The following is a 15,799-nucleotide window of genomic DNA, read 5'->3' on the forward strand; positions in this document are numbered from 1 at the left end:
AATAATGATAATAATAATAATAATAATAATAGTTTCCTGTATATGTTTTAAATTAATTTAAGTATGTAAAGAAATAAATAGTGAGGGTAAGAATATGAAAGAAAATGAATTTTACAATAATTTGGAAACTTACTAAATTAATTTATTATTATTTAGTAAGTTGAAAAATAATATTGAGTAGTAATAATATTAGCATGAGAAATTAATTAGAATATCTAATACTAAATAAAATATTTTTAGGATTTTCAAATTTATACATTTGGATAAATAATCAATAATCAATATTGTGTATGATATTATGTTAGGTGAGAAGGAAATTTTTCAGAGTTAAATACTTCAAGATTTTGAGTGCTTCTTCAAGGTAAGGGAAATTAATACAGATTTTTATAAAAGAAAATAATTTTCTTTTTATATTGTATTTTGAAATGTGTAAAAATATTATTTTTATCTTTTCCCATGAATCAAATATGTGTTTTGTATGGAAAGTTTTTTTTTAAGAATTTTCTTTGTTTATTTATGAAAAGTGAAAAATTGAGGAGATATGATATTGTAGACCCCCTTTGGTGGTGAGGACCCGGGAGTTTGTTTTTTTTTTAATTTTCATCATATTATTAGAAGGGGTAGGGGACCCCCAGTAGAGAGATGGGATGTGTAGCAGGTCAAGCTGACAGGGGCCATACTGGTGATTAGAGGGCCATGCTGCTGAGGTGAGGAATAGTGGAGCTGGTAATGGCTTCCGGGGGAAGATAGAAACAGGAGAGAAAAAGGAGAAAGAAAGGAGGAAAAAGGAAGAAGCCATTTGCGGGGGAAGAGGGAGTCACAGAGAAGAGGGCTGGAGGGTTCCATTGATCTTGGAGGAGTTTCTTTTCTCGGAGAGGAGGCTGAACAGAGGTGGAGGTTTTGTGAGATCCAAATATTTTTGCTTGAAGGAGCAACCAGGTAAGCTCACCACGTATCCTTTGCTTTATTTTTACCACTACTGTTTTCTCTTTCTCCTGGAGTTGTTCGGGTTCCGCTTTTATGCTTGTTTAGGAATAACAGGAGTTATATCTGAGTAGCATCAATTTCTGGTTTCTTCGTATGCTTGCTGATAGTTTCACTCATTATACTTCATAATATTGGTTTTAATCTGGAGAAGTTTTGTTGCTTCATTTTGCTATATGTGGAGATGTTAATTGTTGTTGTTGTCTCGTTTGAACTGTTTTGCTACCCTTACCCATGATTCATGTCTAAACCCCATCTTCCCATCTTGTGTGCCCTTTAAACTCATCGCCAAACCCTACACTTGTGTCCCTCGTGTGTCATTACTAAGCTCTCTTGCCTCCTCGGACCTATTTTGCCGAAGCACTGACCCTTCAGGATTATCTTCAACTTAAGAGTGGTGAAGGGGTCTGATGTCCGTCCCATCAGAGCAATGAAGTTCTCCGTCTCACCTGGTGTTCATATTGTCATTCAGTGCAAAGTTGCATCTGGCCTTCCTCAGCTAGTTGAAGGTTCGAAGTGTTTGGCTAAATCAGACCCTATGGTGTTTTGTGCTATTGGAAAACCTTGGGAAGCATCATTGATGGCGCTGGTGAACTCCACCTGGAGATTTGTTTGAAGGTTCTGTGGGATAAATTCATAGGTAATGCTGAAATGGTTAGGTCTGACCTTGTTGCGTCTTCCCATGAGACTGTTTTTTAGAACCCCTGCAGAGCCATGATGAGCAGGACCTCTAACAAGCATGACCGTCTCTATGTGAGAGCCCAACCTTCGGAATAAGGTATTACAGGGACTATTGATGCTAGTTGTCTTGGTCCAAGGTGGGTACTCAAAGCTCGACCCGAGATCTTGTCTGAGGAGTTCATTTGTGGCAAAAATCTTGCAAAGAAAATCTGGTGTTCTGGAACTGGGACCACAGACCCTAACATGGTGGTTGATATGTGTAAGGGAGCTCGGCATTTTGATGAAATTAAGAATTCTGTTGCTGCTGAGTCACGGTGGTTGACAAAGGCGGGCGTATTGGCTGAGGAAGAACACGAGAAGTCTGTGATGTGGTCTTTCACGTAGATGCAGTTCTTATAGGAAGTGATTAAATCGTGCCCATAGCCAAGAGCATGCCCAGAACCAGTCAAACAAAGGAGTTCCGCCTTGCGGAATTGATGTTTTCGTTTAAGCAAGGACGACGGAGGGATGGCTTAGGGAACTTCCAACAGGTGTGTTTGGTTCACTTACGCAAGAATGAACGTGGTGCATCATGAACATCACAATGAGATGAATGCCTTGATTCATGCGCAGATGCCTCCAGCAGCACGCCTTGGCTGGATATCCATGAAACTCTATGCATGCATGACAGCCCAAAACTCATCCGAAGCCTCCCTTGAAGCTCCAAATTCACCCATCCCTGCACGTATCCTATATGCAACAAGCCCCATGAACCCGCCACCACCTTTTCTCACCCCTTGTGCGCGTGAAACCCACTGCCCGTTTCCCCATTGCCATCCACCATGCCCATCAACCTATCTCTCATGTGTTTCCATTGCTCTCATACCCATCCATTGCCCTCATGCACACCTCCACTCCTTCTTGAACGACACCAAACCCATTCCCTCTCACTATTCGGTGCATATTCTCCCCCATGCGTGTCGCAGCCTTTCTCTCTCTACACCACTCTACTCACCCACTCTCCTTCAAATACCCCTCAAGTCCATTATCCTCACCTATGCATGGCCATGCATGGCCGCATTATGTTCTTCATGCCATGCATGAAATCTTGTGTACCCGGCCACCTCAATCACCCATCATTGGACCCGTTTCCTCTACCCTTGCGTGGCCACCCTCTCATGCACATGTAATTCATGCACACAGCTCCTTTATCACCCTTAAATTTTCTCATAAATTCCCTATCATCATGCATAGAAGTGGTCAGCCCAGTCGTACCCATATGCTACTCCTCATTCTCTCAAACCTTCACTTACATTATGCCTACGCCACATGCACTTCCTTCCAACCCATCCCCCGCCTCACTCACCAACTCGTCTTCATCATTTCCGTGTGCATGAATTCGTTCACTCACCACCTTTTCTCTCTCTACACTCTCAACACCCACTGCCCGTTTCCTCACACTCATCCTCACACTCATCACCCAACCACCCCGCATGCCTTTTGTTCTCGGAGGGAGGTTTCTTTTTTTTGTGTCAATGCTACTGCTCTTGGTGTGGTGGTGCAAGTGGTGTTCTCTGGGGTGACGGTGGTGAATGGTATTGATTTGAGCGTTCAGAATACTTGTTGTTGGGTTCGGAATAACAAAGAACAACAAAAGTCTGAGTGAGAGAGTTCGGCTTTTGCTTAAGGAATTGGCGTTTTTGAATGAATTGAGGGCTTGGGTCAGAGCTTCAGAGAAGAGATTTATTCCAAGATAATGCATGGGTCAAGGAGATATTATGGCGATGCTTGGGTCAGCTTCTCATTATACGCAAGGAGGAATGGCTGGGTCCGGGTCTGGGCCACAGTCTGGATTACATGGATCCTCGGGAAATCGTTCGTTAGCTAATCCGAGCATGCCATATCAGCCCAAGTCCACATTGGCCCAATAATTTAGCTCTACATGCATGCTCAGGGATCATAAAGAGCATTCCAATCAGTTCCGTTTTGGTTCCTATCAGCGCCATTCCATCTTAGGCCCACTCATGCGTGCATCCAACCGCATGGCCTCATTCCGCATGACCACCCTCCTAAGCCCACTTCCAAGGCCCACTGGCTCCACTTACTTTCATGCATATATATTTGTTTATTCGTACAACCTCTTCATTCTCAATATCAAGCTTCAATCCTCACCCTTTTAACTTTCAAATTTAATTGTCAAAATCTTCCTTTTCAAAGTTTCATTTCCCAAAATCCTTTTCTAATTTTTAAAAGAGTTTCTATTTTAGAATGTTCCTTTTTTAGCTCCCCATTTCCAGGGTCAATTTTCAAGATTCAAGATTTTAATCTAATTTCCGGAACTCAAATATCTTCCTAAATTAATTTTTAATCTCAAATATTCGACTATTCAATTTTATACGTTTAGATATTATGTCTTTCATTATTATTTTTATCTCATATATCTTTACTTATCTCATTTAAAAACTCCAATCATTAAAATTTCCATTCTTCAAAAATCCAATGTCATAATTTAATTTTTCAATCCCAAAAATATTACAATTCGTTTAAATCTTATTTTCATTAGTTAGAATTATAAATCCCGTTTTTATCTAAACCCTTCAAAAATCCAATGTCATAATTTAATTTTTCAATCCCAAAAATATTACAATTCGTTTAAATCTTATTTTCATTAGTTAGAATTATAAATCCCGTTTTTATCAAGTTATTTAAAGTCTAAACCCTTCAAAAATCCAATGTCATAATTTAATTTTTCAATCCCAAAAATACTACAATTCTTTTAAATCTTATTTTCATTAGTTAGAATTATAAATCCTGTTTTTATCTAGTTATTTAAAGTCTAAACCCTTCAAAAATCCGATGTCCTAACTTAATTTTCAACCCTAAAAATTCCACTATTCCTTTTTTATTCGTTTAAATGTTATTTCCCTTAAGCAGAATTGTCATCCTATATTTACTTATTCAGAGTCCAACTCTCCAAAAACCTGACTTCCTAATTTAATCTTTAATCTCACAAATCTCACTATTTACTTTCATCCGTTCCAATATCGTTTTGATTAATCGGCAGCATTATTCCATACTTACCTATTTATTTCTCTTAAAAATTTCAATGATTAAAGTTTAATTCTTCAAAATTCTGATTCCTAAGTTTAGCTATTCGAAATTCTAATTGTCCTATCTCCGAACTTCATTTTCAGTTTCTCGTGCTCCAATTCCCGTATTTATCCCGCTACTTATCATTATCATTGTCACTATTGTTTTATTCATTATTTCTATGAATTTCGCCTTCAAACGATTTTCAAGATTGCCAATTTTTTATAAATCGACTCTCGTAATCTCTACTTCTCAAATAACTCACAATTCTGTTTTCTTTCAAAATTTAATTCCCAAAGCCTCGAATTTCGCAACTTGGTTTTCCTCAAAGATCCCGAACTTTCAAATAATCCCTCAAAATCCCAATCTCTTTCAAATTTAATTTCCAAAATTCCCATTTTTACATCTAATTTCTACGAATCCAATTTTCAGATAAATTTTAAAGCTCCAATTTTCGAATAAATTTTCAAATGAATTTCAGAAATCCAACTTTCCTTCGAACAATTTTAATCCCTGTTTAGTGATGCATGTGATATGTTTTGTGCTCTATATGGTGTACTAACCCTCTCTATTGATAGCACATGGTGGCTCGTGGCCCAGGTATGTACCCATTTTCCCTCTAATCGTTGTCTATGCATGTCCCGATTCTTATGTGTGCATGATCATTTAGGATATCCATTGATTTACTCATCAATTGCCACGTCAGCTTCATTTTATTAGTAGAGACCCGACTTTAGGGACTTAGAGGGGTGCTATGGTCTTCACTGTGCCTTCCTGATAAGTAACCTGACCCCCGAGCCCGATCCGGTTTTTCGCAGATCACCTTTTCCAAAATAAGGAGTCGTACTTAGGGTTTTCTTTCTTATTTTGTTACCCTTTAAAAATAAAACGAAAATAAGTGGCGACTCCAAGTCATTTTTCCTAATCAATAAAAATCAATTTTTCAAAATAAAAAACGAGTTTCGCCATCGAGTGGGAAACGCATTGAGCCGAAATGCGGGGTCCACAGATATTTTGTTTTGTAAGTTTGAATTAATGAAATAAAATATTTGACTTTGGATTATATGACCCTTGTCAACGGGTTATAATTGTTGACATTTGGTTTTATTCGCCTTAAATAGAACAAATTTGAAACTAGTCGCTCATTTGTAAAGTCTCACTTAACCGAGCACCATTTGTTATTTGATAACTAGAGTACAGATATTTTGAATGTATTCGATTTGGTTTAAAAAAAAAAATTGTTTTGACATGGATATGAGAAAGTTTCGTTGAAAAGTTTGAATGTATGAATATTTTGAACTCGAAAGTTTTTATGAAAACATGTTATATCTCATATTTGCAAGCATGATTGAAAATGTTTGATCCATAAAACTATATTGATGTTCCTTATTGAGCTTTTAGTTCATGCCCCTTCGTTGATAATTTTTCAAGTACTCTCAGTTCGGGCGAAGAGTGATGGCTAGGCTAGGAAATTTTTTCTTTGTTAGGATTTTGGTTCAAACTTTATTTTGGACATTGTTTCGATGTTAAATGTTAATTCCTTTTTAAATTATTTGAATTGAGAGTTATTTGGACAATAACACTTTGGTTGATGTGTTAGTTTTTTTTAAAGTTGATACTTGGAGATTTTAGAATTTTGTCATACTACTCTGAACAGGAATTTGGTAATTGGTAAATTTTCAATTACAATATGAATGTTTGTGTCATTTCCACTTTGAGCTTTTGGGCTTGAGGTGTGAAATGATCGTCATGCCCTTAGAGTGTGTTTTGGGGCGAGACAACTACGAACTTAAAGTTAAGATTTGGGGTTGGGGTTTTCATCCTTCTAATATGTATTTGTAAAATTTAAAATGAATTAAATATTTATATTTTATCTATAATAAATATCAAAATTATATAAAATAAAAAATAAAAAAACTAATAGTTTTGAAGAAAGTAATTATTTAAGTATTGAAATCCAAACAAATTTAAATAATAAAATTTTATTTTATCTTAATCATTAAAAGTACATATTTAATGAAATCAAATTGACTAATAAGTTAGTAAATTATTGTGTTAATTTTATCATAATCTAAGCAATTAATATTTATGATGATAAAATGATGAAATATGTTTAGAATTTTAATTGTTTATATGTTTTCTAATTTCTTATAATTATTTTTAATTCTAATGATATATAAATTATATATTTATAATGTTATTAATTTAATCATAAGTCCGACTATTAAATCATGAATCAATAATTTTTTCAATTCTAAAAAAAATTGGATTTTTCTTATAATAATTTTCTCCACCCTGATTTTTGTGAAGATCTATTTGATAATTCACAACATGACAATGCAGCGTCTTTCAAGATGGCATACCTCCACATGATCATACTTCCACACATTCAAGATGGCACAATCCCTTGTCATAAAGAGGAAAGAAAATTCTATATCAGACTTCAGAGATATTTTATATAGATAGCAAATTGTCAAACCCCTTAAATTCTAGGTATCAATATTGACAATATCACGGTCCCAGAAGTGTATGGAAGAGGACCCGCAACCTAAAATATCTAAAGAATGATGTGACGCTAAAGGTGTCTGGGCTCTGGACTTCATTGCATAGGCAGCAAGGACGGGGAAGTGGATTAAAAACGAACATGGAAGGAGGGTGCGGTTCCTCTCCCTACCAGCAAGGCCCCACCAAATTGAGCTCCATTGGTTTCTTGTAACATTACGGTTCATGATTCGTCCTTCAATCCCTTAGGTAGATATTCTATAGTTTCTTTTCATTAAAAATAAAAATAAATAGCATGTGGAAGGGACATGTTTTTGTTATTTAAATTAATTATGGTTATAATTGAGGGTTTGGCTAATATATTAAAGGACATTTTTTTTTGTACCTAACAAAATCAATCATATGGTGTGAAGTATATATTTTTAGGTTACATTTTTTACATCCTTATTTGATTTATTTGTATCTTAATATTTTGATCTTAATCAATTATATCCTTATTCAACCGTTTAAATTTTATCATATATATATATATTCAATGGTTCAGATATTTTATTCATTAAACACCACTATGAAACTATAGTATTTTCCAATAATTTAACTAAGTGCCTTATCTTATTGATAGTTAATTAAAGTGAAATGACTCATTACCTAAATTGTATAAAACATGTATGCAACATGAAGAAATATTTGAATATTTTTTTTCAAATGATTATTTTTGTTAGATTTAGAGTGCGTTTGATAGAGATTTTAAGAAGCGTTTATAACATTTATAACACTTGAAAATTTTCGTCTTTCAAATGTTAAAAATATTTCTTATAATCACTGTCAAACGTATTCTTAGAATACACTTTGATGGTGATTTTTAAAAATATTTTTAATCATTTTAATAGTTGAAAAATATAAAAATACTTTCTAAAATCACTATCAAATGGGTTCTTAATATTAGGTGTTTTATATCTTATTTGTTTGCGGTTATAATATAAGAGTACGTTAAGTTAAGGTGGTGTTGGTTTGTTTAAAATTTAGAATTTGACTATTTTAAAAACAATAGATTAAATATAAAAAAATAATTAAAAATAAAACGCCTAGAAATAAAATTAATTTTTAAACATACAAAATATAAGTTAGAAAGCATTCCAAATTCCAAATAGTTCTTTATTCTAAAAATTAAAATACAATTAAAAACTGTTTTCAAAAATAGTTTTTTGAGAATAATTTTATGGAGTACCCTTAGTCACTTCCAAACATCTGGAATTGATAATAGAAAGACGAGAAGCAAGTACTAGTTACTGGGTATTTATCATCGCATGGATCAACCGTTCAAACGAATTGTATGAAGATCCACCCTCCATCAGAGCCCTCCTACTCTTCTCTCCCATCTCTTTCACCATCTTTCTCACTGTGCTATCAGCCTCCATCACACGTCTTACGGCTCCATCTATCTCCTCCGCCATCACAACATCTCCGTCGTACCTGGAGTCTAATCTCATCTCCACTGCCAATCCTAGTTCTTTCACCATCTCAAATGCATTCAACTTTTGTTCTGCGTAAAGTGGCCATGTGACTATTGGCACACTGTTCCACACACTTTCTAAGATTGAGTTCCACCCGCAGTGGGATACAAACCCAGCAATGGCTTCGTGGGCCAGAACTTTCACTTGTGGTGCCCAACCGCAGATCATTCCTTTTCCTCCGATACGCTCCATGAACCCTTCTGGCAACATCTCATCCAGATTCGTGCCTTCACTCGGGCGACCGAACTTCCCATCTGGCGGTGGCCGACGTAAAGACCACAGGAACCTGTGGCTGCAGCGCTCAAGTCCAAGCGCGATCTCTCTCACCTGGGGTACATCAAAGGTGCCCAGACTCCCAAAGCATAGGAACACCACAGAGGATTCCGGCTGAGTGTCAAGCCAGGCCGTGACCTTATCATGGTCAGCCCGGTCTGCACTAGAATGGGCCTGACCCTCGAGGTCAAGCACTGGTCCGACCGTGTACACTGGAGGAGCTTGGCCGTCGGAGAAGGAACCCACTAAGAAAGGCTCCAACTCAGTAAATGTATTGATTATAATGCCCTTAGCCTCTCTAAACCTCTGAGCAACCTTTATAAAAGCGGCATAACCACCATGCTTGTTCCTCAGTGATTCAGGCAAAACGCTAACCGGAACCGGGTTTATGAAACCTGGAATCACCAACTCAGGATCCGCGTCCTCAAAGGCAGTGCTGATTTGTGTATGGCGGGTGGGAAGGTAGAGCATGAGGCTAACAAGAGCAGCACCAGAGGTTAGAAACAGATATGAGGGAAGACCCAGTTCGTTGGCCACATCAATCATTGAGATGCATATAAAATCAAGGACTACCCCAGCGAGAGGCCGAGTTGATTTGAGGTTGATGATGGCGTCTTTCACATGAGGAATGTAACTCTCGATGTAAACTGACAGGAATTGTGCAATGGATTTTTTAAGGTAAGGTGGAGGGGGATCCTGTGGAGGGAGATCGATCAAACTGAGACCGGGTTCAAAAGCAAGGTGTGATTTGTTGTATCCATGCGCGTCGGGGCCGAATGGGGAGTTGATGGAGAGGATGGTGACCGAAAAGCGATCATCCCTTTGGATTAAGCGTTTTGCGAATTCTACAGTTGATACAAGGTGACCGCGGCCTGCTACCGAGACAAACACCAGCTCTGCTTTCTTCATTGCAATTCTCAGGTGTCTCTTCTTTTTCTGAATTCCTACTTTTCTTGATGCAGAACTTTACCTTCTTCCTTGCTGATATTTTTCCTGCTAAGGGAAATGATTTATGGTCTCGTCGGCTGGTCCCACCTTTATTGTGGTTTGGCTGTAATGGTGTCGATAGCTCCTACACAATTTTCAATATCCAATGAGAACTAGGTGAGAGTTGTGCTTGAGGTGAAATGTGCCTAAGTCAAAATTGTCCAAACATCCTTATATCAATCTAATTGATATTAAGGATATAAAATAATAATAAACTAATATATATTGTATGTTTACTATTAAACAAAGTAAAACATTAGGGGCACATTTTGATCTATTAAAATAAATTATTTTCTAATTTAAATAAATAAAATGAAATAAGTAAATAAATTTTGAATTATTTCTAATTCCAACATATCTTATATTAATATTTTTATGGTTGAATAAATTTTTTATTCTTTTTTTCTTTAATTTCAAAAATAAAATAAAATGAAATAAATAAATTTGATATTTTATAACCTATCTTATATTTATATTTCTTATGGTTAAATAAATTTTTTATTCTTTTTTTTATTTCCAAAAATAAAAGAAAATAAATAAATAAATTTGATTTAAATAATAATTTTTGTCTTATTTTTAATTACATTTTATATTAAAAATAAATAAATATCATTTTATTTGTTTTAATTATTTTAAATGTCAAACCATTATGAATATAGTTTATGGTAGACATAATTTATGTATATATATGAAATTTATTTAACTGTATAAGGTTGTTACATTATTTGTATAAGAAAAATACACTAATTATACAAAGGGGTGTATAAGACTATCATTTATTAAGGATTTTGTCCTTTTTGAAAATACACTAATTGTACAAAGAAAATTTTATGCATTATTCATATGGTTGTTTTTGAAAAATAATTTAAAATATAGAGCAAAATAAATATAATTTTTCCAATAATAAATTAAAATTATTTTCACTTATTTTTAAAATTCAAAGAAATCTATGACAGAATAAAATTATAATTTTAACAAAAATTATATAAAAATATTGATAAAGTAAAATGGGATATATTTATTATTTTATTCTTTTTATCTATTAATTTAAAAAATTCTCATATATGATCCGTCTAAAATACATTTTTTTCTTTAATCCTTTTAATTCTTTTTAGATAAATAAATTTAAATCAAATCATATTTGATTCATAAAATTTACGAACTTTTAAAAATAATTTAAAATTAAAAATCCAATCCAATTAATATTAGAAAGTTAAGAAACTTATAACGGATACAACTAATATTAAAAAGAAGAGGTTGAGGAAGAAAATTCAATTGTTTCATTTTTGAATTTCGATTAAGGAGTTATAGCATCGAGTCATTGGGGAAAGATCTATATTGACGATTAAGGGGTTAAGGTTCAAGGTTGAGAGGGAGTGGTGATGTGAAATAGCGACAAGGTAATAGTTTTCATCCTCTTCTAATACACCAATTGATTTTTATCAAACTTAATAAATCGAATACAATATATATATATATATATATATATATATATATATATATATTTGTAAAATTTAAAATGAATTAAATATTTAAGTTTTATCTATAATAAATATCAAAATTATATAAATAAAAAAATATTTATTTAAGTATTGAAATCCAATCAAATTTAAAGAATAAAATCTTTTTTTATCTTAATAATTAAAAGTACATATTTAATAAAATAAAAATGACTAATAATTTAATTTTTTTTTTTTTTGTTATCTTTACCACAATGTAAGGTATTAATATTAATGATGATAAAATATGTTTAAAATTTTTAATTGTTTATATATTTTTTAATTATTTTTAATTTTAATAATATATAAATTATATATTTATAATGATATTGATTTAACCATAGGTTCAACCATTAAACATAAATCAATAATTTTTTCAATTCTTAAAAAATTGGATTTTACTTATATTAATTTTTTCCACTCTTGATTTTTGTGAAGATCTATTTGATAATTCACATGTAATTACGATGTCATTTCATTAATTGAACAAAAATGTTGTGGATTTGCTCAAACTCTGAAATTAAATTAATTTAAAAATTTTATTTATTTACTTTGGAGGAAAGAATGAAACTACTTATAATATTTCAAAAAGTAAAATCTTAAATCACTTTTAAATGCATCAAATAACCAATAAATGTGTACACAAAATATGTTATAAGATTTTTTTTAAGGCGTGTGTTAAGGCAGCTTTATAATTAAGCACAAACAAAGATAAAAAACACGGTGATATCTTCTTGTTTTCATTGAAATGTTTGTATCATACATATATGTTTGTATATTATTGAAAATTTTGATATATTTTAATCTATTTTTTTTATTTTTATATTAATAAAAAAAATTAAAAGACATTAATTCTTTCTTTAAATTTTTCATGAAGGGTAAGACCGTAAAATGCCTTGTGTTTGGACCGGCCAATATTTGATCCGACCCAAAATACAAGCCAGTTATGCCAAAATTTGTGGCACCTGCCCTACTAATTTGTATTGTTCTCAAACCCAATCTAATCGGGGCTCATTACATTACGTTATAAGCATAGAATTGATAAAATGATGACTTTGTACTTCATCCTCATGATATAATAATTGCGGTGTGGTCAGTGGTGGGCCAGGCTATGAGAAGTAATGATTGTGTCTTGGCATGTCCAACACCCAATCCACTCAATTATTCCACCGCCTCTCTTCTATTTTATTATATTCATTTATTTAACATTTTTTTATTACGAAGGAAAGAAGAAAGCCCACGTGATCACACAAAGCAATAAACTAGTTAGTGTTAGTCGGGAACTGGGGATGATTAATGATATCCGCGATCAGGCGTCCAAGGGACTTGGAGGAAGACCCACCGTCCATCACAGCCCTCCTGCTCATCTCTCCCATTTCTTTCACCTTTTTCCTCACCATGCTATCATGCTCCATCACACATCTTATTGCACCATCTATCTCTTCCGCCATTACTACTTCTCCCCCAATCTGTCGATAGTCCAGTCTCATTTCCACTGCTAATCCCAGTTCCTTCACCAGTCCAAAGGCATTCAGCTGCTGTTCTGCATACATGGGCCAGGTCGCCACCGGTACACTGTTCCATATGCTCTCTAAGATGGAGTTCCACCCGCAGTGGGATACGAACCCTCCGATTGATTTGTGGCTCAGCGCTTCCATTTGCGGTGCCCACTCGCAGATCATTCCCCTCTCTCCGATTCGATCCAGGAACCCCTCAGGCAAGATATCGCTGAGTTCCGTGCCATCAGAGCTTCCACCGAGTTTGCCATCGAGCCTCAGCAGACGCAGGGCCCAGAGGAACCTGTGGCCGCTGCGCTCGAGCCCAAGGGCGATCTCCCTCACCTGGGGCGCGTCGAAGGTCCCCATGCTTCCAAAGCAGAGGAACACCACGGACGATTCCGGCTGAGCGTCAAGCCACCCCATGATCTTACCGTGGTCAACCCGGTCTGAACAGGAATGAGCCTGACCCCCGAGGTCAAGAACCGGTCCTACCGTGTACACCGGGGGGGTCTGACCATCGGCGAACGACTCAACGGCGTAAGGCTCCAACTCGGAAAACGTATTTACTATAATGCCCCTAGCCTCTCTGAACCTCTGAGCAACCTTTATGTAAGCAGCGTAACCACCATGCTTGTTACTCACGGCTTCAGGCAAAACGCGAACAGGAACTGGGTTGACGAAACTCCGGAGCTCCAGATCAGGATCCGAGTCTTCAAACTCAGTGCCGATTTGGCTATGGCGAGTTGGGAGGTAGAGCATGAGGCCAAGAAAACCAGCACCAGAGGTGAGGTATAGATAAGAAGGGAGGCCCAGTTCCTTGGCCACATCAATCATGGGAAGACAGAAGAAATCAAGGATTAACCCGGCGAGTGGGACTGAGTCTGGATTTGACATAAGGTGGGTGATGGCATCTTTGACATGAGGGATGAAGCTTTCAAAGTAAAGTAGTATATAGTGTTCTACAGATTTGTGGATTAGATGGGATGGAGGTGGATCTACAGGAGGGAGGTCAATGATACGGAGATGGGTTTCAGAGGCAAGGAGAGATGTGTTGTATGGATCTGTATGGGGATGGAGTGATGAACGCATATGGAGTATGGTAACAGAGAAGCGATCGTCTGTGTGGATTAAGCGCTTTGCGAACTCTACGGCGGATATGTAGTGACCGGCGCCGGGAGTTGGGACGAACACCAGCTCTGCTTTCTGCATCTCCGAAAATCCTATGGTACCTCCTTCAGTACCGTACCGAAAAGTTTTTAAGCCATCGCATGTCCAAGATTACGTCATCCATTTTAAATTTGAAATAAAAATTGCACTTAACCGGTTAAGGGAAGAACCGGTTATGGCCTTCACTCGTCTCCTTTAATTTCTTCGTCCATTCTTAATAATTTTGGTTTTAAATAAAATAAATATGAGAGAAATATTGAGATAAAAATAGAATTTAAAAAAAATAAAAATGAAATTGATATAAAATTTGAAAACATATTTTTATTAAAAAAAATCATCATATATCATGAGTACATTATTTTATTTTTAATAAATTATTAAACATTTAAATTCAACATAAAAATGAATATGGTAATTTTTAATATGAAATGTGTATTTGCTTTAAAATTCAACATTTTAATAAGCATATGTAAAGTTTAGGTAATTACATCATTTTAATTATTTTTGTACTCTCCAAATTTTACATTTTTTAAATTTAAGGTTTTCAAATTAAAATTATAGTAAAATAAATTACTAATACTCTTTTGAGTTAGCAATGATAGTATTTTGGAAAATAAATATGTAATTTCAAAAAATTAAAAATTAAAAATCAATGTGAAAAATGTGATGAAAGTACCAACATATATTTATCACTTTTTTGGTACCGTTCTCATATTTTTCATACCTTAATTATTTATATTTTTAAAATTTCAGATTTACTTTTTAACTTGAAATGACAATAACATAGTTTAATAATATTATTTTGAGTTATTATTGATAGAATTGTTAAAAAAAAAGAATTAAAAAAAATTAAAATTGGAAATGATGTAAATTATCCTAAAAAAATTTAAAAATTAAAACAATAAAAAATTAAAGAGTATATGAAAAATGTGAGGAAATATATAAAAAAATATAAGGAATCCTTACACTCTTCGTACCCTTCCTCACAATAATATTATTTATTGATATTAATTAAGTTTAGAAATGATGAAAATTATTTTTTTAAATTAAAATTTAAAATTTAAAATTTCAAACACTAAGTTATGGGTATGAAGAATGTGAGCAATCTTCACATTCTTCATACTTCACCTCACATTCTCTGTACCCTCGAAATTTAACAATTTTTCGAATTTTTCAATTTTTTTCCACTTAGAAATACAAATTATATTATTTATTAATACTAATCAAGCTTAGAAATGATGAAAATTATTCTTAAAAAAAAAAACTTAAAACACTAAGTAATTATAGAAGGTGCGAATAATGTGAAGAAATTATACAAATAATGTGAGGAAGCCTCACATTCTTAGCACCTTTCATCACATTTTCTTTACCCTTGAAAATTTTACAATTTTTTAAACTTTTAATTTTTTTTCTACATGGAAATACAATAATACTATTTATTGATATTAATTAAGCTTTGAAATGATGGAAATTATCCTTAATAGAAGTTTAAAAATTAAAATATTAAAAATTGAAAATGGTACGAAGAATGTGAGGAATGGTACGAAAAATGTAAGGAATCCTCACATTCTTCGTACAATTTCTCACATTCTTTATACCCTCGAAATTTTACAATTTTTCGATT

At 34.1% G+C, this 15,799-nt stretch overlaps 2 protein-coding genes across 2 annotated transcripts; both read right to left on the bottom strand.

The window, feature by feature from the left end:
* Positions 1-8,424: 8,424 nt before the first annotated feature.
* LOC117915865 (UDP-glycosyltransferase 71K1-like) lies at positions 8,425-10,013 on the bottom strand. The gene has a single exon (XM_034831600.1). The coding sequence runs from the start codon at positions 9,930-9,932 to the stop codon at positions 8,523-8,525; it is 1,410 nt and encodes a 469-aa protein (XP_034687491.1). The 5' UTR covers positions 9,933-10,013; the 3' UTR covers positions 8,425-8,522.
* Positions 10,014-12,547: 2,534 nt separating this feature from the next.
* LOC117917150 (UDP-glycosyltransferase 71K1-like) lies at positions 12,548-14,254 on the bottom strand. Its single transcript, XM_034833400.1, has one exon. It carries the CDS (start codon positions 14,215-14,217, stop codon positions 12,772-12,774), a length of 1,446 nt encoding a protein of 481 aa, XP_034689291.1. The 5' UTR covers positions 14,218-14,254; the 3' UTR covers positions 12,548-12,771.
* Positions 14,255-15,799: the final 1,545 nt, after the last annotated feature.

The sequence above is a fragment of the Vitis riparia genome, chromosome 6 (assembly GCF_004353265.1).
Source record: "Vitis riparia cultivar Riparia Gloire de Montpellier isolate 1030 chromosome 6, EGFV_Vit.rip_1.0, whole genome shotgun sequence".
Lineage (NCBI taxonomy): Eukaryota > Viridiplantae > Streptophyta > Magnoliopsida > Vitales > Vitaceae > Vitis > Vitis riparia.

What these genes read in the sequence shown, in the direction of transcription:
- LOC117915865 (XM_034831600.1), bottom strand. Translation starts at nt 9,932, where the DNA reads ATGAAGAAAGCAGAGCTGGTGTTTGTCTCGGTAGCAGGCCGCGGTCAC.
- LOC117917150 (XM_034833400.1), bottom strand. Translation starts at nt 14,217, where the DNA reads ATGCAGAAAGCAGAGCTGGTGTTCGTCCCAACTCCCGGCGCCGGTCAC.